The sequence below is a fragment of the Fopius arisanus genome, unplaced genomic scaffold (assembly GCF_000806365.1).
Source record: "Fopius arisanus strain USDA-PBARC FA_bdor unplaced genomic scaffold, ASM80636v1 scaffold00001, whole genome shotgun sequence".
In the NCBI taxonomy this organism is placed as follows: Eukaryota; Metazoa; Arthropoda; class Insecta; order Hymenoptera; family Braconidae; genus Fopius; species Fopius arisanus.
This window is the reverse complement of record NW_011887740.1, coordinates 1,882,907-1,909,805: the sequence shown is the minus strand read 5'-3', so window position 1 is coordinate 1,909,805 and position 26,899 is coordinate 1,882,907. Positions and strand designations below refer to the sequence as shown.

Below are 26,899 nucleotides of genomic sequence, written 5' to 3'. Positions count from 1 at the left end.
TGAAGAATTTTCTGCTGAAGGCAATAGTGTGTGGTCTTTTAAAAGTCATGGAGTCCACTTGGTTATCCGGTTTGGCGCGCTCCAATGCCCGTAAGATTCAAGCCGACAGACGATGGACCAGATCGATCATGGCATGGCTTTGGAATTTACGTATGTGTATCATTGCATCATCGTCACGATACGCATGAATCAAACCTGCGGAATGAAGAAAGTTGATAGAAGCAAATTGACGGTGAGAGAACGAGGAAAACACGGGATGCCACCAACTAATGCAATTCGCCAATTTCAGATCTAATTGCAAACACTCCAAGCTAGTTAACCCGAGTGAAAATGTGGCTTTCACTCATTGACACGCTATTTTCCATAAATTAATACCAGTATTTATGCAATCATTGGTATCTGTCAGTGACCGACAATATTCCAGAATAACCATTCCAATGGCACGTTATGATTAAGGTAAACCAAAAAATATCTGCGTGCACGACCCCCACCGGCGAATCTCACGCACAATAATTTGCCTCTCCCTAGATTGTAAAATATCATTCCCATTACGAATTCGTAATTTGCGAGTATATCCCAGGGTGCGTGAGTAATTATCAAACTTAAGCTGATGGCACACTCAGCTCTCATCCTCAGCGCAACCCATACATCCCAGTTAATTCAGTCCAAGTGTGTTCCAAATTTTTCATTCTCACAATTTTATTAAACCGGTACATATCGGTTATTCCAGTCGGAGAAAAGAAAAAATCTCAAAGTCCGCGGGTCCGTTCGTGCGCTGGACATAAACAGAAGTTGTTTCACTGTCCTTGCACTGGCATAATATTCCCCTTCAAATCCAATATGCGCGTATGATACGGATTTATGTTAACGTGTGGTATATATGCCAGAGGTACAACTTTGCGAGGTGTCGTTAACAACGAAATACGATACGCAAGCTCAAGCCTCTGGATTATGGAAATTCGTATGCTTGAAAAAATGCCGGGATTTCGTGAGGAATTTTAAAAGCAAAGTCTTGTCACTTTTTTTTTTACAAACATCTCAACTTCTCCCTTGATTTTATATTCAGATTCAAGAACTTAATTCAGTTTATTTGTGGGAAATTGGTGGATGGTGAATTGGTTGGGTTGAAGTATTTTTGGAAATCATCGAGGGCAATAAAATCAACACTTCCGCGTTTGCTTTTTGGCGAGACCGGTAATTTTCCCGGAATTCAATGGGCCTCGTGCGAATTCCTTTGGCGCCCTCGTCACCCTCCTCCTTTTTTTTTCGGGAAAAGATTCCTCTAATGATTGCCGTCCTGCTCCCTGTCATTTAGTCCTTCGAGAAAAAAAAAAACCATGAATTTCGGACTGATCCCTCTATATCGATGTATATCTGGGGCGTACGCCCGCTGTCCTCTGCATGAGCCCAGTCTAATGGTCATTGAGGCGTGCGCCAACACTCAATGACCAGGTTACTGAAATTACTGGATGGATTTGACCGAGGCCACTGCTGGTCCGAGAAAAACGATTACCAAGCGCCTTCTTTCTTCTCTACCCCCTCGAAATGACATAGAATTTGGCGACTAGTTCACCGCCTGAGTATAGACCGCAAAACCCCGACGGTTGCGTAATTTGCTGAGGAATTAATTAAGCCAGCCACTTTCAGGGGAAATAGAAAGGTTTTCGGGCTTGTTCCCCAGTATTTGGCAATTATTTTTTCTACGGGTCTCGCCTCTCGATAGATACAGGCGGAATCAACAATCTATATTACCATTGCAACGATAAAATGAACATGAGTAAATACTGCATCCAATAATTAAATTAATTCAGTGCACATAAAAATAATTCACGCATCAACAGGCAGTCTATCAAAAGTTGAAATAAACACCTATTGTTTCTACGTATAATTACCTGTCGCTGTATTGTATTTTCGAATTGAATTTCTTCTGATAAATCCTCATCAAACCGATCACTGCTCGCCTCTGATCTGCATCGAAACTGAAAAAAGAAAAGCAGAAACACTATATGAGAAATTTATTCGTTTTCCTTTTCGATTTTGAAATCCGCGCTCTAATGAAACCAAAATTCCCCAAAAGCTCTCCGGCATTCCTCAAGTGGCATTGAACACGAGAAAATAAGAGTGGACAAATAGCTTCGAGCAAGCGTGATCACTGATCAGAGAGTACCACCCGAAAAGCCGAGGAATTAAGTACAAATATCCTGGATAATGAGTGGGCTGAAGGTGGGATTGGTGCACGCAAATGCATCCAGCATGTGAGATATTCTGGAGGCAAAAGTGGTGAACTTTCTACTGGAAATGCAATTCCGAAAGGCGTATTTTATTGGTACATTTGCGCAACTGCTTCCTCATCACTCAAATGCATCATTATACCATTGATAATCATCTCGGTCATTGCGTCGATATCCAGTTTGCATTAGCCCCTTTTTTTTCTTGATTGCGCATTACGTCAGTAATGATTCATAAACATCGTTTATCCTCTGACTTATTCACCGATTATCGATCATAATAATAAAACATAATAATAAAACATTCGTGTTTACGTAGCAATAAAAAAAATCAGACGCACGTAAACACCGGAGATATTGACAGTGAAAGTCGCCGAGTTAGAGAAATCTTCTATCTAATAATTGATATCGCGATATCTTAAGTCCTCTTGGAGAAAATGAAATATGCGTAACTAATGAAATGACCAGTATCGTCATAGTTATTTTAGAAAACGTCAAATTGAAATTTAAATTGCAGTCAGACTCATACGCAATTGAAAATTCACATCACTTGGTGCCTGATATTCCAAGAAATTTGTGACAATGTAATTAAGATAAATCTGAATTTTAAATCGCTAATTGGAATTACATCATGAGAGCATTTCGAATGTCTCCAATTGCCATCAAACCAACTTTCCCACATTCTCCCATACGCTGCACCTACCGAGACATTATTCTCACTACTTTTTCCATCAAATGACCACTCAGAGAAGTACAAAGATAAACACAACTTGAACATGAAGAAGATGCCGATAAGAAAAAGAGGCGTCGGGGCTGAATATCTTTCGGGTGTCTGCCAGGCCAGAGCACAAACTATATATTTTTTACCTCTTTCACTTCATTCCCCCGAGGGTGTTCCAAGAGCGTGTGAGACGAGTTATACAAGATTGAGGATGCATTGCTCCAGTATAAGATAAAAAGTAACGAAAAATTTTCTTACCCTATCTACCTACCGCGTGAGATTGGTAATTGCCAGGTCTCGTCGGTTGATGGAAAAAAAAAAATAGCGTGTGCTCGTCGGTGCACAAACTCTTCGTCGGGTGGAGTAAGAAATGGGAGTAACAAAATTTGTCGAGAAATGTAGAACTACGTGTATGAGGATGAACCGAGGAGGCACCGAGGGCGGTGAGAATGTGCACGTGCCTTTATTTATTTTGCATAATTATCCTGAGTCGCGCCTTCTCTCTCTGTTTTTCATCGACTTGGTTTCTTCACTCCGAAACCAGACATGTTTCTCGTGCTCACTCGCCCTCCGGCTTACTTTTTTATACGCAAAGAGTGGTGAATTTTTTTATATATATATTCTTTTCTCCCAGAAAGAGCCGCAGTTGGGATTAAGGAGATGCATGAATGCACTTGCGCTTCGGCAATCACGAAGATGTGCCTAAAGTGGAGCAAGAAACGAGGTTATAAATATCCGTGGAGCATGATTTTAGGTGGGTGGAATGGGTGGAATGGGTGGAATGGGTGGAGAGGGTTCACAGCCACCGGAGGGCTTGAGAGAAAAATTACAGGTGAACATGCGAGTGATACGTATGCAACATCCAATTACATGTTTGATTTATCAAAATTTGTAGCGCCATTTGGGAAGTGTTTTATTAATTGGAATGTCTCCGCTCGTTACACTTCTAGGGCTCTTCGGTTTTATTGGCTATAGCAATTTGTAAGTCACTTGAATCTCTTTGAAATCAGTGGTAATTTGGTGGAGATCATAAATTTGGGTTTATTTAATAGTTATTGGATTGGGTTAAACAGTCATTGATATGGTAATGGCGAAATTTTCTGGAGCTTTTTCGCGGGATTTGATGTTTTTATTGGGGACTCTTGGTACGCGTGCGCCACGGAATTTATACACCGGTCCGGTTAAATTTGTATTCGTTAAGTTTCGGAAATTAGTTTAATTAGATGGTCCACGTGAGATTTTTCGACGAGTCACGTGGAAATAATTAAGGTAAGTGAGGGGTCCGTGGTGGTTTTTAGATCGTCGGGGGTTCTCTCTCGTCGAGTTGCCGCCTAATGGCCGTTGGGGCCACCTCCAGTTTTCTCATCTCGTATATTATATACTCTACACTTCTTCTCAAAGTCGTTTCCCATATTATGTCCTGTGTGGAGAACACCGAACTCTCGTGGTCATCGCACTCCTCTTCCATCATAACTTTCGCGGTCTCGTGCATTCGGTGTTTCACTTGCTACGGGGGCTTCTTCGGGGCTTTTTTTTTATCTCAATATCTCGTACACTTTCTCACTCGATTGAAAAACCACAGAAACCTTCCCCGAGTCATGTACGAAATTTAATTTACATTCCAGGGATTGGATCGCTTCATCATTCACCTTCTTGCCGTTTTGTTTACGCTGCATGGGAACATTTCGAGTCTTAGAAATCTAAACCACAAATTAGTGGTTTTGTGAATCGCGTGAAGTTACAGGGGGTTGGATGTGCTTCCGTTAAAAAGATAAACAAAATTATTTTCGATGGTTTTTGGAGCGTTCGTGTTGAGAAAAGAAAAAAGATTATGGCGAATTTTTAGTTTCTTATTTCTATATAATTTTTGTGTATTTTAAAATAGTCACTTTTTTTCCCCCAATCCTAAATCAAGATGGAGTTGGTGAGAAAAAAATTATTTGTCAATTCTCACATTATTTCTGTTTGTGAGAATTTTATTGTCACCCGAAAGCAAAATCCACTTCACCACTGATTTCATAATTTTAATAGGAACAGTTACAATAATTCCCAAGTACAAATGCAAAAATGGTCCCCCAGCAGATGAATTTCTTCCCCCCAACAGTTGGCAGTATAATCACTCGCTAAAACCTTTCTGTTTGCTCTCTCTCGCATGCAAAGTAGTGGCCCAACAATTCGAATGACATACCTAACGTTTTTCCAAGATCTCTGGCACGCGTATACCATCACCAATTCCGAAAGGCTCTTGATCTACGAGCTACGACAAGAGGGCACCTGTCCCTTCATACAAGCACCAGGCTACACCTTTCACAACTGAAGAGGATGAATTTTATGGCTCGTCTAATGAAGTCGTTTCAAAAACCTCCGACACTAAAAAAAAGATACATATTGAAGAAAAAAGGAGGATGTTATCCGATGCTTAATTGGCTGTGCCATATTCCTTCCTAGCGAATTCACTCACTGCTACGATATTTTATATTTTAAGAATCCGCAGAAGCATTAAACTCGAAACCTGAATAACTATCGATGTGATCACCGATTGAGGGTTTAATGAATAGATGACGGAAATTCAGGTCTAACGAACGTATTTATAAGTTTGCCTGCGACTTTTGTGGTTTGTAGATTGTAATTTATAGGTAATTTATGGATTGTTAGCTATTCCAAGAAATGGAAATAGAAATGGGAACGAAAACAAATTCATCGGGTATTAAATGTTATTTTATGTTGATTCTTCTGATGCAATGACAATTCTTACAAGTGTCGCCCAGAAATTCACAAAAGCTATTTGCAATGAGCTCTTGCTAAAAAATTCACTTGCCACTGCTGCGGAACAGCGACAACTATTTAATTTCAATTTTCAATTAATTTAAAATAAAGTAACCGAAAATTCGAGAGTAAATATATTGGAGGGTGAATATCTCACATTAATCATTAATATATATATTTTTCCGTAAGGGTTTATACTATCGAACGACGATATCAATTCGATAAAAGATCCTTATAGGATGAAATTTTCGAACCGACAAATCCCAGTGAAATGGTGAATATGAATTATGCAGGAGATTGTGAGAAAAGGCAAACCATCAGCAGCGTACCTCAAAAATCTCTTCAGCGATGAGTGGACTGATGTTTCACATTTTATTTCTCTATTTTCTCTCATGGTGGATAATTCTAGGGGCCCAGCAATGGAAACCGTATAATTTTGGGGTTGAATTTCTTTATTTTTTCGATTTATCTTCTCCAGTTATTTCCTTTTTTGTCTTCCATCTCTCATCTTCCATCGATATCAATAGTCCCTCATTTTCATTCTTCGTTTAGCGGTGAGATATAATGCACACATGATATCCTCGATCATACATTAGGGGCCCCAGGAGCAATTGCGTATATGGTTGGGCCTGATGATGATATTGACGCCTCTGAATAACGTCTCAGCTCATTCTCAGCAAATCGAAAACACTTTTTTTACTCCACCCTTCATCATGGACAAACCGAGAGGGGCCCGTTGATGATCATTTGAACTCATTCTCACCCCCTTCTCAGCGCTCGTGCCCCCAACGTGTCCCTCATTTCCCCCTCTGTTTTTTCATCTCCAAATTTCCGTGTTGTTTTCTTTTCGCTTCTATCTTCCCTTTACCACCATCTTATCTTTTTTTTTTATTTATTTATCATCTGTCCATCTTTTTCGCTCGCGCAGAATGAAACGGAGGGAGGACCGAGAGGGCCACTCGTTAGCTCGTGCACCTGTGCAACTGCTTCTGCCGACTCAAATTTTTCATTCGTGTCCCAGGCTCTTCCTCTCCACCCAAATCTTTTTTTTTTCCTCTCCTCTCTTTTGTTTTTTGTCATCATTCGGTTTTTTGAATTCGTTCAAACTCACATTTTCAACCGGCGACATTCCGGCACCTCGTTGAAGCCGTTAAACTTCATTCTTATTCGTTACTGAAGTGGTGATCATCAATTTTTTGTCGGGTTTCAGCAAAAAACATTTGCAGATTTTTTTATCACTGCCTAACTGCCTCTGGATTTCAGTAATTGTTCACGCTGTTAAAAATTTGTAATTGAAATTTCCGGTGCAATTTGGATATTTTTCCAGCATCCCTTCAGTTTGTCAAAAATTTCAGTTCAATTATGAAGTACCGAGTAATTAGTGAGATACGACTCCCTGGTAAAAATTTCTGACCTCGTTAGCGTACTGCGAAGCGCCCGTAAATCATTAGATCGAAGTGCAGTATTCTGGTGAAATTTAATTACAAATATTTCTCCGTGACCCCTGAAGAGGTAGTCCCTAGATTCTCGAAGACGCGTGGCAAAGTAGCAGTGGGCATGTAGTAGTCGTCCGCAAGTAGAAGCCGCGAGCGAGGGTTTTGCAGTTTGAAACACGAAATGAAACTCGTGCACCTGCCCACCTCGACCTGGCCATTCCCCTGGATCCCTCCACATGCCTGATCCCACCAATTGGACCATCACATGCATATCCCAAGTGCACAGAGTCCAAAAAAAAAAAACTGAAAAAAAAAATTAAAAAAAAACACACAGCCCCGAATAAAATATAACCCGTAGGAAGCCCCTCCCGATGCTTCTCATGCTGGCTGCCACGTTAGAATCAACCCGAAGTGCAATGCTGTCTGGGAAGCTGGAGTCTGATAGTCCTGGGTGCTGACTCCCTCCTCTGTATCTCAGGATAATGCAAAAAATACCCCCGGGGTTATAAACCAGAAACGGCTTCCCCCCACTCGGATGGTCATGCGCGTGCCACAATGCACGCGGAGGGGCACAAGCGCAAGCCCTCATGTACCTCCGCGAGACGGAAAAACACGTGCCCAGGTAAATCAACAGACACTGAAAAAAATTAACGAGAACACTTTCCTTTATGGCATTCCCCTGTATACCGATTCACCCCTGATTGCACCGACATCAAAAATCCACACCACTCATTTCAATTCAATTGCTGAATCATCGACGATAAATGTAATCAAGGTCGGCAAGGGTAACGCATTCAATCCTCACGACATCGCAAATGCGATGTCGTGATATAATAAAACATGCGTAATGATACGAGCTAATAACCCCTTTTCAGAAATCACGGTGCATGAAGTTCTGTAATCACATGCCGAGAGACCATTGATAATTAGGGGTTGTGGAATTATCACGCGTGACGGATGTGAAGTTGTAATGAGGAGACGGGTTTAGTGGAAAATGGATCTTGGAGAAGTCAGTCCAGGGAATCAATTGCTGGCCGATAATTATGGGCGGTTTAATGAGTTATTCGTGGGATTGCGTTTGTCGAGGAGAATTTCAAGTATGCGGAGTTTCCAGTTTTGGTGAATTGATTTGTTATTCAATTCCGGGCACTTCAATATTCAATTCGGAGTCACTTCATTCACTTCACATTCACATACGTTACGGAGTTCTTGCTGAATCCCAGAATTTTCAGTCCTGCAATGCTCTGATGCAATCGGAAGATTTGGCTCTGGAATTTTACCCTCGCTCCCCGTATAAATATATTGTTTTAATTATTTCGTAATAAATGATAGGAGTAAAAAATATACTGGAATATCCTGAAAATCTCTTCCAGAGACTTTTCAAATTCACTGAAGTGCTCATTTAATTAATCCCATTTTTCATTGCCGAAAATTTAATTCCCAAGCCCTTAGCGTGACTGAAAATTCATTATTGAAAAAAATCTCCAATTAAGTACCACGATTTCTTACGTAATTTTTAATTATTATAGGTTTGAAACTGAACTGGAACTGTACATAACTGGTTCCGAATTCCACTTAATGAAGATAAAGATGGCGATTTTATGTTACATTCGATTGGCGCAATAAATTTCCACAAACCTCGTGATTCCCGTAAAAATTCTGCTACAGGCATTTATTCATGCGAATAAATTTTGCTCATCGCTAGTGGATCGTGACATTAGATGAAATAAAATTCATCTGACTCGTCATGTTTACCATTTCCGCAAAAGCTGCGCGGGATTAAAATATTTGTTTGAAGACTTCTAAATTTTCCGGGCAATTTTTCTTCGAATCCACTTCATAAAGTTGACTCTGAATCAATCACATATCAAATCCACCTTGCATGGGAGTGTTGCAATAGTTATTATTGAGGCAATCAAATTTCTACAGAAAAATTCTTCATTTTTTTAAATCAATGTGGAAAACACGCGTGCTTCGATCAACTTTCTAATTGTTGCCACCACTTTTTCGTCATTATCAACTGCAGTTATAAAATAAAAATGATTTAGTAATATCGATTTTTTAAAATAGGAAGCAAACGCGATGCCATTTTAAAAAATAATTACATAACCATTTTTAATGTGACTAAAAGACTCCCCTGAATTGATCCATACATATCGCATAACTAGTTCAGTCACTATGAATTATTACAAGCACCAAACAATTACGTCGCTGGATCTAAATCATTAAATTACTGTTTGATTAAATGACTCCAGGAAACGGATAGTTCAGTACCCCCACGAGAAAATAGGAACTGAAAAAACGACTGAGACTAGCCATGAAAAATATTAAATTATGATGACACAAATAATAACACGAAGTCTAATCACATTTAATTGACGGCCAATTAAAATTACCAGCAATCCATAATTGCCTAGAAATTTAAAGACCGCCTTGATTTTAATTAATTTCATATACGTAGTTGTCAATCATTTGTCCATTCATTAGGCAACGTTTTTTCAAGTATATCAATGGACATCATTAATGTTCCAGTAGGGATCACTTTGCATTTGAAAAATCCAATTGAACTCCTTGAGAATGACCAAACATTATTGAATTATTCACACTCCTTACTAAATATTGTATTTGTCTATAGATATAATTCTCGTGTCGCAACCAAATGGAAAAAAATTTAGTCACGCTCGATAGTTTAGCTGCGTGCATAGGAAGTTTTATCTCAATTGAGTTGCATAAAATCGATCTGGAGAGGCTGTCAACGAGTCAGTCGTGCAACGTCTGCAATAAATATTTCCAATCGAATATGTGTGGCAACTGATAACAACCTAATACGATGGATTTGCTCCAAATTTGCCGAAGAATTCCAAGCGAGGTCAAGTATCATTCGCCCTTCTAACAGCAGATGGTGATTAGTTTTAACCGTTGATTTAGTGGGTTGAAAATGTTGTGGTGATCACACCCAGTGAGTAGATATGTCAATCACGAAAATGTCATGTTACAGCACCTGTCAAAGTCTAATGTTTTTCTGATAACATGAAGTAGCAGCAATGATAAAATAGTGACGAATAATGTTTACACTTGTCTTACTCTCTCATTTCTACACACTCCTTTTTATATGACGATCAAAATCATAATTCCACAATTTTACTGAGTTTCCCCAGGATTTCTTCATGACTAGATAAGCTTCACGCAAACCAACTTTATAAGCAATCCAGAAAATACTTCTCAGCTGTATTTTTCAACGCGTAACATACGCATTTCTCTGTCACGTCCACATGCCTAATTACACGAATGCAAGGGATTGACTTTCTCCTCCCGTTGCAAGAGTCCCAACATCTAATAGAAAAACGCTTCCTTCTCCACTTTAACACGCATTTTTTGCTGTGAAGTTTTGCTCTCCTTTTCATGCTGAAACCCACGAGGAATTCACATCCTAGTCCCTCCATATATACAAAGTTTGAATGCAGTTGTACTAATAATTACCCACAATTAAGCATCAGCAAAACGCCGATTCCTGAAATACGTGTCTTCACACAGAATAAAAAGGCATCATACATTAAAAACTTTCGATAGAACTGCATAAATAGGGGCAGAAGCGTGCTAATGTTTCACGCATTGTCATCGCTTCTTGACGAGAAAGTTATAATGATATAACGATTTCAATTCTTATACTTCTAGCTTCCTTAACAAAAAACAACGAGTCTAAACGTTCGCATGCTACCTTCTAGATACTCATCACGCAATGACAGCTATAAACCTTGGACAATCATGAAAAGGAAATGAGTGGCTATTGTAAAAACCGTAGGAAAAGCCCAACGATAGGGTAATGGATGCCAGGTAATTCTCCATTGATCGGTGGAGAAATTGATTGAATATTCAAAATCATTCCAACGTTCAATCAGCCATCAGTCCGACAAATTGCTGCTTTCACCATCATCAAAAACGTATGTGTAATTCCAATGTGGTTTTTAGTTGTAATTTTAAGCCATTGCAGCTCTATATAATTTTCCATGACCAGCAAAAAATATGTCTACAGCGATTTACGATGCTGGCTTGAGGGGAAAACCTGCTTTCCGGGTTAATTGGTTGGACAATGCCTCATGATTGACAACGATTATATCGTCGTTCTCAGGTGAAAGGAGCGTAGGTGATATTGCGCTCTTACGCCCCTCTTATTTTTTCAGCCATATTCAACCATATTTATTTCCTATTCTTCAAAGCTAAACCAACACCAGTTTTCGGTTATCCAGCTCGAGCAATCGAGCCGATCAATTTCATAACATAATGTTTTATTCGGAAACCACTGGCAGTGAGTGCCAATTAATGTCAACGAATTGCTCATTGCGAAAGGGATTGATTATAATAATTTCTCATTCTGCACCCCCATTTACGGCGATCACACTGTATTTTGAGGCTATTTTGATCATATTTTAGTATTTACTGGAATTTTACGAAATTTCGAAAGGAAAAAATTGAAACTTCAGGGAGAAGTGTTGCATTAAAATTATTACCGTTTCGATATATTTGTCTCTGTGGCAGAAACGAAATATTTTCTATGCTAACGATTTTACGCGAAACCTCGAGATATGCAAACCCCCGAAAATTTAAAAAATGAAAACAGGAAAATCAGGAGAGTGACGGTTGCACTGCCAGAAATGGGAGTATGTGGTTGTAAAAATAATTTCAATTGAAATCACGGTGTATTAATTGATTGTTAATAGGGGGTAGTGAATCTCAGTGAGTTTAACTTGTGATACATCACGGGGTTGATGAGTTAGCGTGGAAATATTCGCATCGTGGGGGTCCACGCATGGAGAGTCATGTATACAGTGCACGCCCCTGATTATCCCGGTGGGCAACCCAAGCCTCTCGATAATTGAAATAATTATCCTTCCGCGATTCCCGTGCGTTCCCCATCGTAATCGATCCTTTCAATTGCCTTCCCTCCTTTTCTATCAATTTTAGATCAATTGATTCCCCTTCCCTTTCCGAGTTTCTCAGCGAACTGATTACAACCGGCGATGTAATTACCACATTATGTGTAATTAATGATTCATTCAATTATGAAAGGGAGCAGACACTTTATGGTTTATGTAATATTTCTCCAATTGCGCCCTATCAATCGAGGAATTCTCACTAATATTTCTCCATACCCCAGTGTCATGCGAAAATCTGTTAAAATAAATAAAATCAAGGAAATAAATAGCGGGAATAATGGATTTATCAGTATGATCTCTAAATGAACCAGAACAACAATTGACTTTGTACACTCGAAATTATCGAGCGATCGTGAAGGCACATTGACACGTCAAAATAAAAAATCACGTGATGAAATCATTGTGACCGTAACAACTTGGAAAAGCAACCTTGAGTGCCAAAAACAAATCCATGAGACCAAGTGCTTCATGCAATGGGAAAACCACAAGTGAACAACACGAGTGAAAGAGCCATTGGATTACCTTCTCTACGTACCGTGGGGGATCAACCTCCCCCCATTAACTCTATCTCCCCCGTGCACGTTTCACCATTAGAATTTCTCTCAGATAACTGACTCCCTGACACGCAGTGGTCTAGATTTACCATCAAAACGTGGGGCCTAAATCTCCCATAAATACACCTCGCTCAGCACCTCTTGGACTCAGTTGTCCTCATTCCGCTTTGCGGTGCACCACCAATCATCGATCAATCATGAAGTGTGTTTCACTGGTTATTGTTACAATTACTGTGTGTCTAGATAATGTCTTGGCATTGTCACCTGATCAGTATGGACTGTACGGTGCTAGTGATTCTAAGGGAAATGGATGGGGTGCTAATTTCGGACGTGCACCCATACTTGAGAGGTACTCTTGGAATATGCTGGACTGGGCATATCCAGATCAATTGAGCCGCGATGCTGCTCTTGCAAGCGGTGACTATATACCCCAGAATGGACTTCCTGTCGGCATCGAAATCTGGCGGAACAAGCTCTTCGTTACCGTACCGAGGTGGAAGAATGGTCAGTCTCATTATCCAATCTAATGCTTCCCTTATTTCATTTTATTTTTTTATTTTATTATTTTTTTTTTCACTCACTTCATTCTCTAATTCATACGTTTCAAGTGCGTGAACGCAGCAGAAGAACCAGTGGTCGATTACGGATGCAGGAGGCCTGGGGGAGGGAGAAAAAATGTGTTTCGCTGAATGTAAAAAATTAGGAAGGGTGGAGATGAGACGGTGAAGCGGAAATGGTCCTTCTTGGACCTTTCCTACCGGGTTTCATGGACTCTTGGGGGCACAAACTCTTGAATCTCGTCTGGGAGACTTCCGGCTCTTGCGAGACGAAAGGGAAAAAAATGGATATACGCGAAGAAATGCCGAAAAAATTCTTGTCGCCCGGGTGAAACGAAATGAATGCCACCATCGCCGCGCAGTGAATTCGCCAATTCCTGTCGTGAATGGGGGTTTTATTCAGCTCGATGTGAATGTTTTTTTGGTCTGTTCATCTTTTTAGGGGCCGCCTGCAGTTTTTCTACGTTGGATTATTTTTTTTTTTGGTGGATTTTTTTTTTCACCGATTTTTTCTCGGTTATTGAATTTCTGGGGCAGATTGGCGATGTGTCACGTTGACCGGAAATTTCTGGAAAATATTACGAATTGTATTACGGGGACAAATGAAAGGCCCATTGGAGTACAAAAAAGATTTGATAGAGCAATTGAGTGATTTTTTGTTGTTTTTACGGGGGTAATGCAGGAAACGTTATTTGATGGGTTTTCGAATATCCTAACAAAACTGTAGCAATGGTAATAAAATGATAAAATCACCTGCACGAAAATATTCCCATGTTCGCCAGTTTCCATGAATAACAAATTCTCAAAAGGGGAGATGATCCGAAGAAATGGGTCCGCTGTTGTGGGCGATAAGCATTACGATTGTGTCGTTGTGCGGCCAGGAACAAGTTTTTTTCCACCAACAAGAGGAGCCCGTGTCCTCCAGTTACGTGACATTTTTTTACACCTGTGCATGTCGCCCCCTTTACGACTATCAAAGGATAAAAAAAAATAACACCGATGAAAATTCTCGTTTTGGCTCACGGTGATGCTTGAGTATGAAAAGAAACTGCTCTTAAAAACTTGAGCGTCGGTTCACTTCTGAGGAAAGCGTGGGCAGAAGAATCGTACCCCCTGGGCGTAAATTAAGTTATCAGGTGCAATTTATATATTCATTCGATATAAACCGATGAGAAATACTCCGCTACATCCACCACTTTCCCCGATATCCTCTCCCCGATTTAAATCCAACAAAAACCCTTCCAAATCTATTTCTCAATTAAGACCAAGAAATTAATGAAACTACTCCGAGAGCGACCTCCCTCACAACCAAATCCAATTCTCCTCGCATAATTAACAAAACTCCAATTCCAGAAACAATTAGGATAATTACTGTATTATCTACTCTCGCAAGATCCAAATTTATCCAATTACCCACTAACTTCTCTCAGTCAAATGAATCCATTAAACCAACCCGAGTAACATGAGAATGTCTTAATGCACTCGTTCCGATGACGCATAGATCCTTAAAAATTTAATGATCCTTAAATACATGTGTGTGAACGAGTTTATTCGATTGAGATGTGACATTTACCATTGAGAAGAGAGAGAGAAAAAAAAAAAAGTCTGGATCCGGGTGGTGTTCAAGCGCACGTAGTCAGAGTCAAAAATTCTTAAAAACAGGATTGACATAATTTAGGATTACCAATAAAATGAACTTTATGACACCGGTATTTCATGGTGATACGTAAAAAACCGATACAAAAGGTGTAAACTGCTGCAGGTATACCGGCAACCTTGAATTACATATCACTGGATACCAATCGTGGTGGATCACCAAAGCTATCACCCTATCCAAACTGGGCGCAGAACAAAGCTGGCGATTGTGGTAGTGGTCTCACCACTGCATACAGGTGAGACAATCATATGCAAATATGTCTTGATTAAACGATATGAGATATAATGTGGGATCCTTGTAACCTCTACCTCAATGTTGTTCATTTGATTTTATGACCTATTTGTTCATGTTATAGAATTCATGCGGACGAGTGTGACAGACTTTGGGTACTCGACACTGGCACCATTGGAATAGGAAATACTACTGTACAAGCCTGTCCTTATACGCTTAATGTATTTGATCTTACCACTGACAAGATACTCAGACAGTATAAACTCAGGCCAGACGATATTAATATGGTACGGCGTTTATTTTCACCGCTAATAATCCGTTGATAACGCGAACTCGGTGATTTCACCCACTTTCGGGGGGATTTCATTAACTCACCGCTGGCCGAGATGATAACAATTATACATTCACTTTGTCGCGTTTTTTTCATTATTTTTCCCACATGCATGAAATCTTCATTCGAAGATTCCCAAATTAGTTTCCATTTTTTTTTTAATCAAACACGTGAATCCGGAATCGCGTTTGTTCTTCAACTTGGTTCTGAACCTTCAATATTACTGGGAATATCAGTGATATGACATTGCAAACATTCCGAAAATTCTACAAATACCAGGGAATGATGACTTTTCAAGTAATGGTATTGATAATTCCACTTGAAAATCTTCAGCAGTGTAATCACTTACGAAGTAAACAGAGAAATTTAATCCAGTGGTTATCTCTCAGAAGGAGACTTGTTAATTGATTACCTGTTGCCACCATTTTCAGCGAATTTAATTACCTCAAAATCGAAGATGGTGATAACAATAGTAATTAAATTAACTCATTCGATAGTCAGAATTCCTTCTTGCCGACAACGCACTCACATGTAATTTATAATGATAGAGATATTAAGAGGGGGTACTTTACCTTCACGCACGTCTCGTTCCCCCCAGAACACTTTCATCGCGAATATTGCTGTGGATCTGGGCAAAGGTGGCTGCGACGATGCTTTCGCCTACATGTCCGACGAACTGGGGTACGGTCTGATAATCTACTCCTGGGAGAATAACACCTCCTGGCGAGCTACTCACAGCTATTTCATGCCCGATCCTCTAGCTGGTGATTACAACATTGGTGGATTAAATTTCCAATGGGGCGAGGAGGGAATTTTTGGGATGAGCCTGTCCCCCATTGCCTTAGACGGCTACAGAACATTATTCTTTCATCCTCTCAGCAGCAATCGTGAATTCGCTGTGTCCACCCGAATTTTGAGGGATCCAGTTCTCGCTCTCGACAGTTACCATGATTTCCAAGTAATATCACCAATTCCATAAATTCTTTGTGCTATTTATTTTCCATCAATTGCCTAAGATGGAGGACCTGTCGATTTTAGCCCCTTGCTGAACGATTCATGGGCCATTCAACATCGGAAGTGATGGACGAGAATGGCCTTCAAATATTCAATCTCGTCGATCAGAATGCCGTTGGCTGTTGGAACTCTCTTCTCCCTTATTCACCAGCTAATCATGCACTAATAGCACGACACGACGAGGCACTCATCTTCCCAGCTGACGTCAAGGTAAATCAACTTGACCAGTCAATACCAAAGAGCCCATCACAAATCTCTTTGTCTCAAATCCTTTATTGTCTCATTCCTCTCATTTGTGAATCAAATTTTAGATACGACGGGGAATGGTCTGGATAATCTCCGATAGAATGCCAAATTTCCTCCTGGCTTCTCTAAACTACACAGATATCAACTTCAGAATATTGACAATGCCTCTGTCAGCAGCTATTGCCGGAACGGTCTGCGATCATTCCCCTTGGAGATTTATTGGTAATAATGCACTCTGGTGGGACCGGCGATGATGAAATCATGAGTAGGAGCTCAAGCAATGCTTAGTCGCGGGTTTTACTCCAATTCCAGGGGATGTAGACTATCTGTTATTTAATCATGCTTTTACAAGTAATAATAGTTGAAGCGTTAATCATGTTCCCAATTAAAAAAAATTCATCAAAAATTATGTACGAAAAAAAATTTGTTTGAATGTAGGATATTTTATACTCAAATCTAGTGCATTTCATTTTCATATCACATACTACATATTGTATTTAATTATCTGTTTTATGCTTACGAAATTTGACCCCGTGATTAATAATTAACTCAAGTTAATGAGCGTTCGTAGAAACAGCTGTAGTATATTATAATTAATCTCCTACTTTTTCTATGTCGATATGGCATTGAAAATGAAATGTACAAGATTAAAGAATAATATTTTCCCGCGTGTGTATCAACATACGTCATTTTCAGTTATGTAAATGTTAATCTGCTGTGCTGTCGAAGAATGGACACGAGAATAATGATTTTTGGAAAGGTGAATAAAAAAAATGTTTACGACAGTCATTCACGTGTACAACGTCTCTTTCCTGTTCCCCGACACTGCAATGCCAAAACTCATGTGTGTTCTTATTTAAAAGTCAAAGCCCCCGGTTTTTACAGTGTCCCACTGAATATTGACACAGTAGCACTCTTTGACATGAGTCACTGAACGCGAAAAAAGTGGCCAAGCAGAAGCTGAAGATATCTAAATACAATTGGTCGTTTACAACTGGTTCTTATGCCGCCTCAACTCGAGAACTCCCGTATTCACAGGGTATATTATCCTTTAACAGATTCAAATCCACTTGAATTCTTCTTTCCTCTTCCCTCATTCTCTCATACCGCTCTCTCATCTTTCTTTATGCACTCCGATGCTGGCGTTAGGATATAGTTAACACTGCAGTCGCCCAGGTGCTTCACAAATCCTCCGATTTACGCTGGTTTGGTACCTGAGATGGCCACACTCCGCTTTATCAATAATTCATGAAAATTTACACGAAAAAGATGCTGCACCCTATAATGTCCCAATTTTTTCGCGTAAATTTCCCATACCCATCCCCAAAATTATGTGTAAAAATTCCATTAACCTGAGAAATATTCGTTTCTCCGCCGTTAAAAATTGTGAAATACAAAACGAATCTTATCTCCTTATCTCATCGTGAAAATAACTGCTCAATCCACGATGAAATTTCAATCCTCCTCTAAAAGCACCGAAATAATAATGTCTTAACTCTTTACCCCCTTCTCCCAACAAACACGTACAATTGGCAGAATATTTACGAGACTTTAAATGACTGAAAAATACAGTTTAATAATTTTAAAGAAGAGTTGTCTTGAGGGCAATAAATGGATCACTCCTTCTAACCCAATTTCCACAGTTTAGGGATCATGAAAGCGGCCGCCCGATGTATCTGGCCCCCATGAATCAGAGCAGAAGCCAGATGGTTGAAGAAGACAGCTCCCGCTCGAAATATTCCTCCAAAAAACCCTCCCAATAGTCTTTTCCCCGGTTTCAACGATAATTCGATGATAACCCCCGGGATAATCGCCATCTGATATATTACTTTCACATCAAAATTGGCCGTTTCACGCCCACACAGGGGTGTTATGATAGGATATATTGCCACGTGCTAAGTAGCCCAAAATCATTCCACCCGAGCATTGGGTGAGAAATGTTGAAAATTTCTTCGCTCCATTTAGTATCAGACTAAAATTTTCGGGGAATTGGTGGTATCCGATTTAAAATCGCTCGTTTTCGGAAGGCCATTCTCGTAACGTTAATATTAAAGAGGTAGCGAGGTCCGCGATTTTCGGTAGATATTTAGCGATATTCATCGTAAGATACGTGAATGAGTCTCGTATAAAGGTCTACGATAGAAGTGTTGCTTTCAGGCGGAGTTTTTGGGGCTTTTGAGGTGCCGGCCAAAGTGTTTTTCAAGGGTTCATCGGTGTGAGCTGATCGGAGCCCAGATTCACGCCTTAAATGCTAATTTCCACGCATATCGATGGTGAATATTTCGAGTGGGCCCTTCTACGAATGGCTACTAGTGAATTTCTTTGGGTCGAAGGAGGGAAATAAATATCTCTGGCTGTTGAACTCGTGGGGAGATGGTAAAAGAAAACATTGAAAAGGTGCGAAGGTATAGGGTGGAGTTGTTTGGGTGGCTCCAAGGGGTTTATTAAGATTAAAAAATCACCAAGAAATCATCGTGATTACACAGTGCAACTTCGGCCACTCGGTGAAAAGAGAAAGCCTGTACTTTTCTGTTGGCATTTCACGTCTATACTTAACGTTTGTTTTAATTTAACGTCTACAAGGGGCTGTGTTGGTTCATACGCCAGTGGACGATTTAACACCTCTTCCAATGACCGCCTGTTTCGACGACTACCTACTGATGTTTTTTGTACGCTCGGTTATTCAGTTTTATTTGGCTTTCGGGGGGAGTAATTGATGGTTATGGGTTACTCTCGCCGTTGCCAGGAGATCGGCCCAATTGGAGCGGTTTTTTTTTTTTCGCCGGGAATTATTGAACAGAGTTTGGACAAATTCCCTTTGGATTGAGGGTGCTATCTCGTTTATTCTGATGGTCATGACGGGGATCGTTGAACTTTTTTGTTCTGTTATTCTCAATCGAAAGACAGAGGTTTTTTGGTTTGGCAGAATTTTTAAGAGTTGTAACTTGGAAACTTAAATTGGTGGTTTAATTGAGAAAGTGCAATTAACCCTGGAAAGTTATTTGAATTTCGGGTGTCTGTACGCTACTTGTTGCATTGAACACTCGGTATATTCATGAACTACATGAACTCAGCAGTTGCTCAGACGGTTATTTATCGGCTATGGTTCGCGGTGGAATCGCGGGTTATCGTCGGAGATTCATAGTGGAGAGTAGTCAAGATCAAATATTAATGCAATTTGAAATCTATCTTACCGACATTATGATTATGCACCAGTCCGAGACAGCACTTGCTGAATGCGTATTTACAGTTCATGTGTGTGCATCTCTCCAGCTGCTCATTAATCAATAGAGGCCAATCTCCAAGTGACTGATCGTTGTTGACTATTTTTATCCTTTGTTTTCATTATCAATATCGTGCTCACTCCTCCCAACTAGACAAAAATGACAAGTTTATTCATTTACACAATAGCATATTTTCTATTCGTTAGTGGTTTAATTTATCCACCCACAGAATTTGTATCTGCAGGTTTAACAATACCAGCCTTATTTTCCAGTTGGTTAGGAAATGAATATGATAATTTTGTGCAGTACCACATAAAACGGACTATTGTTACATTATTTATTCACTCATTGCTGCCTTTTGGTGAGTAACAAGTGTTATGTATCCACGAGAGGAGCTCTGCAATTTATTATGAAAAATGGAAAATAACCTTGTGATATAATGTTTTCATTTGCTCTCAAGGCTATATCGTGGGACTCAGTCTCTTGGATCATATAGATTCTGCACAAGTATTCCTTGGCACTGAGCATCCACTTTGGTTAACATTATCCATATGTGCACTCATCGGACCAATTTATGCACTCAATTTAATCGTTAATTGGTCCAAAAATGGTTTTTCCAAACATCCAATTGCCAAATCATTGGGGATCTACTGCACTGATACAGGAATCTGGCTTGACATTGCTGCGGATGTCAACAGGGAGTACAAGAGGTAATTGTCGAGATCTGTCCACCTCCGTTGAAGAATTCCATAAATAGTATTTTTGCAGTTTCAATAAACTCCAGATCCGAACGAATAGTACAACGAAAATTGTGGTGACCAATACGTGGATTATAAAAGTGTCAGCCTACAAGCTAGAAATTGCAAGTCAGATAAATTCAGTCTTGGTAACTTACAATGTCAATTCTTACTCGACTCCTTCGCCGAGTCACTTTGTTCATTGCGTTAAGTACAGAGTGAGTGCAATTCTTTTGATAAAAAAATTAATTAATTCAAAATTTATATTTTCATATTAATGGTTTTTTATACGAATTAATTCTGGTTGGATAGATAGTGACAAGGCAACCACTTGGAAAGAACTTCACCATTCGAATCAACATTAATGATGTTGAAAATTTACTCGAGGAGATAACAATGCCAAGGAGGGATTCATCTTCGATCCAAATACCCCAGACTCTCACAGAAATTGCAATTTATGCGATTAAGAAAGAAATTGCGAAAAATCCCACCTATAAAACTAACCAGGTGCAACATTTTCAGCGGAAGAGCAATCAAATTAATCGAATTTTCGATTTGTATTGCCAGACTTTAAAAAAAATACGCAAATAGTAATCGTAATTTCGCGCTTGATTTTTCAGCAACTGGATCAATGTGCGGTATGCATGCAAGCAATATCGAATGTTAAATTGAATCGAAATTGTCCCGATATTCCAGAGATGGATGGTATTCCGGCCTGCAAAACATGCAATTGTCCGCCCATATTTTGCATCGACTGTCTCGCAAAATGGTACAAATATCTTTCGCCTAAACTGAATTCATTACTCAATCTACTAGAGGATATCCTAGCTTGTTTATTAATGCATTAATAAATATAATTCGACAGGTTTCTTTCGACCTCTCGGCGCAGGGCAAAAACTGCTGCAGAAGTAAAGAGTAGTTGTCCTCAATGTCGATCGCCGTTTTGTCTGAAGGACGTTAGTTACGTCAGTTTAGGATCTCAAAACACTGCTCAAGGGACCCCCACAGAAACTCAATAACTCTAATTCCAACTCTCCAATCATGTAAATAATAAACATCATTCCATATATGATTCTCAGAACTGTCATTCCTTGTACACAAAAATCAACATAATTCGAATTCTGATCTGCATATCTACCAGATTATTGTTATAGGCCTCTCCAACTGTTTCGATGAAAAAAAAAATACAATTTTATTCTTAAAATTATTTTTATTACTCAAACGAAATAAAATTAATTAATCTAGTCGACCTCGCATTACAAAAATCCTCACCTCAATTGAAGAAAGAAATGAATTAGTTCGTAATCACTGTACAACGGCACGTTCACTGAATATTCAATTCACCATCAGCCTAGGAGCGATATTCATAGCCATTAATTCCTGGAACAGCAGTTTAGCAGCGTAGGGCAACCTCACTTGTGAGATTTGAGTCTTATTCTTGCATCCTTTACACTCGAAAGTATTATTCCTCAGATTGGCAATAGCTATAAGTCCACAAAAATTGCAAATATGAATTCTGTAAGGATCAGAGACCTCGAAGAGTCTCTCCCTGAGGAATTGAGCGGCCCCATGGGATATCTGACAATCTCGTTCCATCTCTCCAAAACGTAGTCCTCCATCCCTGGCACGACCCTCCATAGGTTGCCTCACCAGGATCTGCACAGGTCCCCTAGCCCTGCTGTGAATCTTATCGTCCACCATATGTTTCAGACGTTGATAATAAGTTGGACCCAAAAATACCTGAGCATTGATTTTTCTTCCAGTGTGCCCATTATACATCACCTCATTACCCCTCAACTGGTAGCCGTACTCCTGAAGAAGAGTTGAGATTTTCTGCACGTTCACCGCATCATTGAACGGAGTGGCATCACCAATCTCTCCCTTATTAGCAGATACTTTCCCCTGGATGCACTCGATCAAGTGACCAATGGTCATACGAGAGGGAATGGCGTGGGGATTGATGATAATATCCGGCGTCAGGCCTTCACAAGAGAATGGCATATCCTCCTGTCTGTACTGAATTCCACACGTACCCTTCTGTCCATGCCTCGAGGCGAACTTATCCCCAATCTGAGGAATCCTCACACTCCTTACGCGAATCTTACAGAATTTGTACCCCTCGCTGTTCAATGTCAGCATTACCTGGTCAACAATTCCAGTTTCACTGTTCCTGAGGAAAGTAGAGGCATCTCGTTTGGTGAAGCGTTTTGTGGTGCTGTCGAGCTCGTCGTCAGCCTCTGGAAGAGTTATCGTCTTGCCGATCACCACATCATCCCCGGACACTCGAATTCCAGGGGCTATTATTCCATCCTCATCCAGCTTATCGTAAATTGCATTCCTCATTCCTTGACAAGTTTGTCGTGTTGGTTTTTCAAATTGCTCCTCTTGGTCTCCAATCCTCTTGGATTCTGCGTCCTTGTAGGATCGGTAGAAAACAGACCTGAAGAATCCTCTCTCAACAGCACTAGCGTTGAGAATGACACTGTCTTCCTGGTTGTAACCTGTGTAACAGAGAATGGCTACAATACTATTGATGCCTGCTGGTAGTTCTCGGAACCTGAGATACTCCATGGATCTAGTTGTAACCAAAGGCTTGTGGGGATAGTAAAGAACATGAGCGAGAGTGTCCATCCTCACGTGGAAATTAGTGATGTACACACCCATGGCTTGTTTACCCATAGCACTTTGATAAGTGTTTCTGGGGCTCTGGTTGTGATCTGGAAAGGGGATGATCGAGGCACACACCCCGAGGATCATGGCTGGGTGAATCTCACAGTGAGTGTACGTGGTGCAATAAGCATATTCCTTCTCCTGTCTCAAGTCCTCTGGGGACATTGCAATCATCACAGTCTCCTCTTCTAAAGTGTCGATATACTCCACCACTCCAGAGCCCACTAACTCCTGCCAGCCATCGTTATTGTAGTCCCTCTCCTTCAACATGTCAATGTGTCTTCTCTTCAAGAGCAATTGCTGATTTTCGACGATGAGTAAGGGCCTACTGATCCTCCCAGCGTCTGTGTGAATCCTGATCTCACGGTCCCTGATGTCTCTGATCATTGATACCTCTGAGACAATGATATCCATCTGACGTCTAAGTTTTCGCAGAGTTGCCATGAGCTGGTCAGGATCTCTGTGAATACCTACCCAACATCCATTGACAAAAATTTTGGTGGCATCTGCGATGGCACTAGGGGCTATTTCCTCGAGATTCTCCATGGACCACTCCTCCAAGAACTCCAGAATTGGTGAGGGCTGAGAGCCTACGCTGATATACGCCATGAGTGCTAGATTCTTCACGAGACCAACAGCAGCTCCTTCTGGGGTCTCAGCGGGGCACAGCATGCCCCAGAGGGTATTGTGGAGCTGTCTGGGTTTGGCGAGTTTTCCATCGCGACCGATTGGCGAGTTGACTCTTCTCAAATGAGAGAGGGTGGAGGCAAAAGTTAGTCTATTCAATACTTGTGATACTCCAGCCCTAGCCTGATGAGCCTTCTTCTGGTCTCCCCAGTTGCCAGTGGCCAACGAGTATCGCAGACCATCGGTGATAATTTTTGTTTTTATCGCCAGCTCGAGATTAAAATCCTTACCACGATCTATGAACTTCTGAGCGTACATCCTGACCTCTTTCATGAGGTTTTTGAAGAGGCCTCGGAAGAGAAAAGCTAATAATGGACCAGCTAGATCTAGACGTTTGTTCCCATAGTGATCACGATCGTCGAGCTCTCTACGACCAAGAGCTGCCGACAGTAAACGATGAACCATATACCCCAGAAAATAAGCCTTCTTCGTTTCACAAAAGTCACTGATACCCACATGTGGCAACATTTCCTTCTGCAAAATCTCTCTGGCATACTTAATACGCTTCTCCTTGGTCACACCAGGTTTAGCTCCTCTCGTACCAATAAAATTCAACGCAACATTCTGCTCCTGAACGACAAAGGCTTCATCAAGGGAAGGCTTCACCATCTCCATCATCTCAGGATCATCGAAATCATAAATTATGTGCTCAAGGATATCCCTATCAGCCACAAATCCCAGTGCCCGAAAAACTATCATAATCGGAATTTCCTGCTTCACGTAAGGAAGAATAGCGATGATCCTCTGGCCAATTGCCGATTTTTTAATGCTTGCTCCACTCTTGGCCATCATGTTAATCCACAACGTCGAGGTGGGACGAGAGCTGTGCTCCAAACACGAACGAATCTCAGCTTTGTATGCAAATTTTCCGTCCTTCATGCTGAAAACATAGACTGTGTTGGTCGCCATCTTCTCCTGGGCAATGAGCACCTTTTCTGAGCCGTTGATGATGAAATAGCCTCCAGGATCCAGAGGACACTCATTCAACTCCGTCAGATCACGATCTGACAGACTGGCCAGTAAACAGTACTTTGATCTCAACATAATTGGAATTTTTCCGATGAAGGTCTTCTGGTGCTGTGTCTCCACAGGGTCCTCTCCCTCCTTCACAATTGTCTTCGTAATATCAACGTACAGGGGAGCTGAGTATGTCAAATTTCGCAAACGAGCCTCATTGGGCATCATTGGGGAAGGAGCACCGTCTTTCTCCCAGTGGGTCGGTTTTGATAAGTAAATTTGTTCGAATTTCAGAAGATGTCTAATGGGGCTTTCGATTTCCCCTGATGTATGTTGGGCCTCGGCCTGGAGGTCGATCTGAGGAGAGTCTTCAACGATCCTCTGGACCGACATCTCGATAAATTCATCGAAACTGTCCAATTGCTGACGGACCAGGCCTTTCTCATCGAAATAGGCATTGATAACGATCCAGCAGGCCTCCTGCCACAATTTCGAGGATATCTCCTCCGAGTCGTCATCCTCGTACTGATCGGCACCCCCTGCAGGAGTTTCCCGGTTTTAATTGTGAGGTTAGGGGAGAGTTTTGCAGAAATTTCAGGCTCTAGGGGGTGTAAATGACGATGAATTACTTACCGTCGTCGGCATACATATTTGAAAGTCCTTGGATCGATTTAGTGGTTAATTTGTTTCTCGATTTTCTTTGGTTTTTCGGAAAATTTCACTTTCTTACAACAAGGAAAAATTATACGCCACTGACGCGCAGTGGATTGCCTCAAAGAGGATTGACTAAAGTAGAGGCTCCGTTTTGGGGATTGGAGTGACCCCAGCGGCATCGTAATCCTGCACCCCAAGAGAGGGAGGGCGCCACACGTGCGTTTTGTCCCCACAATTCAGCGATTTCTGGAGTTTACATTTGAATGCCAGTCGAGTCGTTTAATTTCTTTTCTTTCAAATTGACATGAAAAAAAAAGGTATGGCATAAAAATTGTCTACAAAAGCATAAATGAACAATGAGTATATGATTATTTCAATAAGAGAGATTCTGATCCAGTATTAACTATTTTTTCATAAATCAAATAATTAAAGTGAAACTCTTTCCGCGTCACCCAAGAGGTAGAGTCCTTGACGCGTTTTTTTTAAAGTGGTATCCCCTGTAGACCTAATCCACTAGGTCAATAGATGGGATATTGTTATTATTTGAAAACCTGGAATCAAAAAAAATTATTTATTAATAATAAATAATAATGGATTAAGGCGGTTATCTCATTATTTTCTTGTCTTATTATTAGATATGCGGCTTACTAACTTTTCGTGAGGTTTCCTAGTTTAAAGAATTGGAATCTGAAAAGGAAGTTCTGATCGCTGGAAATCGTTCTCGTTCGAATTGAATCAATTTGATCGAACACAATAAACATTTATTTATGGGTTTATATTGAATTTTTATTTGAGTTATAAATACCTTCAGCCCTCCTCATAAGTAAAAACTGAAATATAAAAATGTTTCATCAGGAACATGATGGAATGATATGACTTTTACATGACCTGCATACAGAAATAAATTTATAGCAGTTTTCAAAAAGTGCACTATCCACTCTGGGTCGAATTTAAACATTATTACCACACACTGAAAAGACACACAAAACATTGGCTTTTAAAATTGTATTTAATCGGTAAATACCACGAGTATTAGGCTATGGTGTATTTATCTGGATATATGAAAGTATTTTTGAATAAACCTTTTTGTTTAGACTCATCTCAGCTCCGTTTTTCCTGCCTCGTCGATGACTCCCTGTACCTTCTCCTTCAATCTCTCCAGCTTCCCTTTTAATAACTCTGAGCTATTCGATGCCTCAGATTCCACTGACTGGAATTTTTAACGAGCTGATTTCAAAGCCTCCGACTGCTGATTATTTGTGTTTCAACGAATTAACAGTTAGTAAAAATATCTT

At 40.4% G+C, this 26,899-nt stretch overlaps 3 protein-coding genes across 3 annotated transcripts; 2 read left to right on the top strand and 1 right to left on the bottom strand.

Annotated features, from left to right (window-relative positions):
* The first annotated feature begins 12,766 nt into the window (after nucleotides 1-12,766).
* Nucleotides 12,767-17,464, top strand: LOC105273160 (protein yellow). The gene is made up of 6 exons (XM_011315433.1): nucleotides 12,767-13,143; nucleotides 14,959-15,088; nucleotides 15,209-15,371; nucleotides 16,014-16,373; nucleotides 16,454-16,639; nucleotides 16,741-17,464. The coding sequence occupies exons 1-6, from the start codon at nucleotides 12,837-12,839 to the stop codon at nucleotides 16,927-16,929; spliced, it is 1,335 nt and encodes a 444-aa protein (XP_011313735.1). The 5' UTR covers nucleotides 12,767-12,836; the 3' UTR covers nucleotides 16,930-17,464.
* A 2,463-nt stretch (nucleotides 17,465-19,927) lies between these two features.
* Nucleotides 19,928-21,740, top strand: LOC105273164 (E3 ubiquitin-protein ligase TM129). The gene is made up of 6 exons (XM_011315447.1): nucleotides 19,928-20,260; nucleotides 20,360-20,609; nucleotides 20,668-20,854; nucleotides 20,949-21,143; nucleotides 21,257-21,405; nucleotides 21,502-21,740. Exons 1-6 carry the CDS (start codon nucleotides 20,059-20,061, stop codon nucleotides 21,653-21,655), a joined length of 1,137 nt encoding a protein of 378 aa, XP_011313749.1. The 5' UTR covers nucleotides 19,928-20,058; the 3' UTR covers nucleotides 21,656-21,740.
* Nucleotides 21,741-21,830: 90 nt separating this feature from the next.
* On the bottom strand, nucleotides 21,831-25,716 carry RpII140 (RNA polymerase II subunit RpII140). Its single transcript, XM_011315421.1, has 2 exons — nucleotides 25,584-25,716; nucleotides 21,831-25,489 (listed from the first exon to the last, which is right to left on the bottom strand). Exons 1-2 carry the CDS (start codon nucleotides 25,597-25,599, stop codon nucleotides 21,972-21,974), a joined length of 3,534 nt encoding a protein of 1,177 aa, XP_011313723.1. The 5' UTR covers nucleotides 25,600-25,716; the 3' UTR covers nucleotides 21,831-21,971.
* Between the last annotated feature and the right edge of the window lie 1,183 nt (nucleotides 25,717-26,899).

Excerpts from the sequence above, each read along its gene's own strand:
- LOC105273160 (XM_011315433.1), top strand. The coding sequence starts at position 12,837 with ATGAAGTGTGTTTCACTGGTTATTGTTACAATTACTGTGTGTCTAGAT. Across the intron at positions 15,089-15,208 it reads GGTCTCACCACTGCATACAG|AATTCATGCGGACGAGTGTG; the intron begins GTGAGACAATCA and ends TTCATGTTATAG. Across the intron at positions 16,374-16,453 it reads ACAGTTACCATGATTTCCAA|CCCCTTGCTGAACGATTCAT; the intron begins GTAATATCACCA and ends TGTCGATTTTAG.
- LOC105273164 (XM_011315447.1), top strand. The coding sequence starts at position 20,059 with ATGACAAGTTTATTCATTTACACAATAGCATATTTTCTATTCGTTAGT. Across the intron at positions 20,261-20,359 it reads TCACTCATTGCTGCCTTTTG|GCTATATCGTGGGACTCAGT; the intron begins GTGAGTAACAAG and ends TTTGCTCTCAAG. Across the intron at positions 21,144-21,256 it reads CCACCTATAAAACTAACCAG|CAACTGGATCAATGTGCGGT; the intron begins GTGCAACATTTT and ends TTGATTTTTCAG.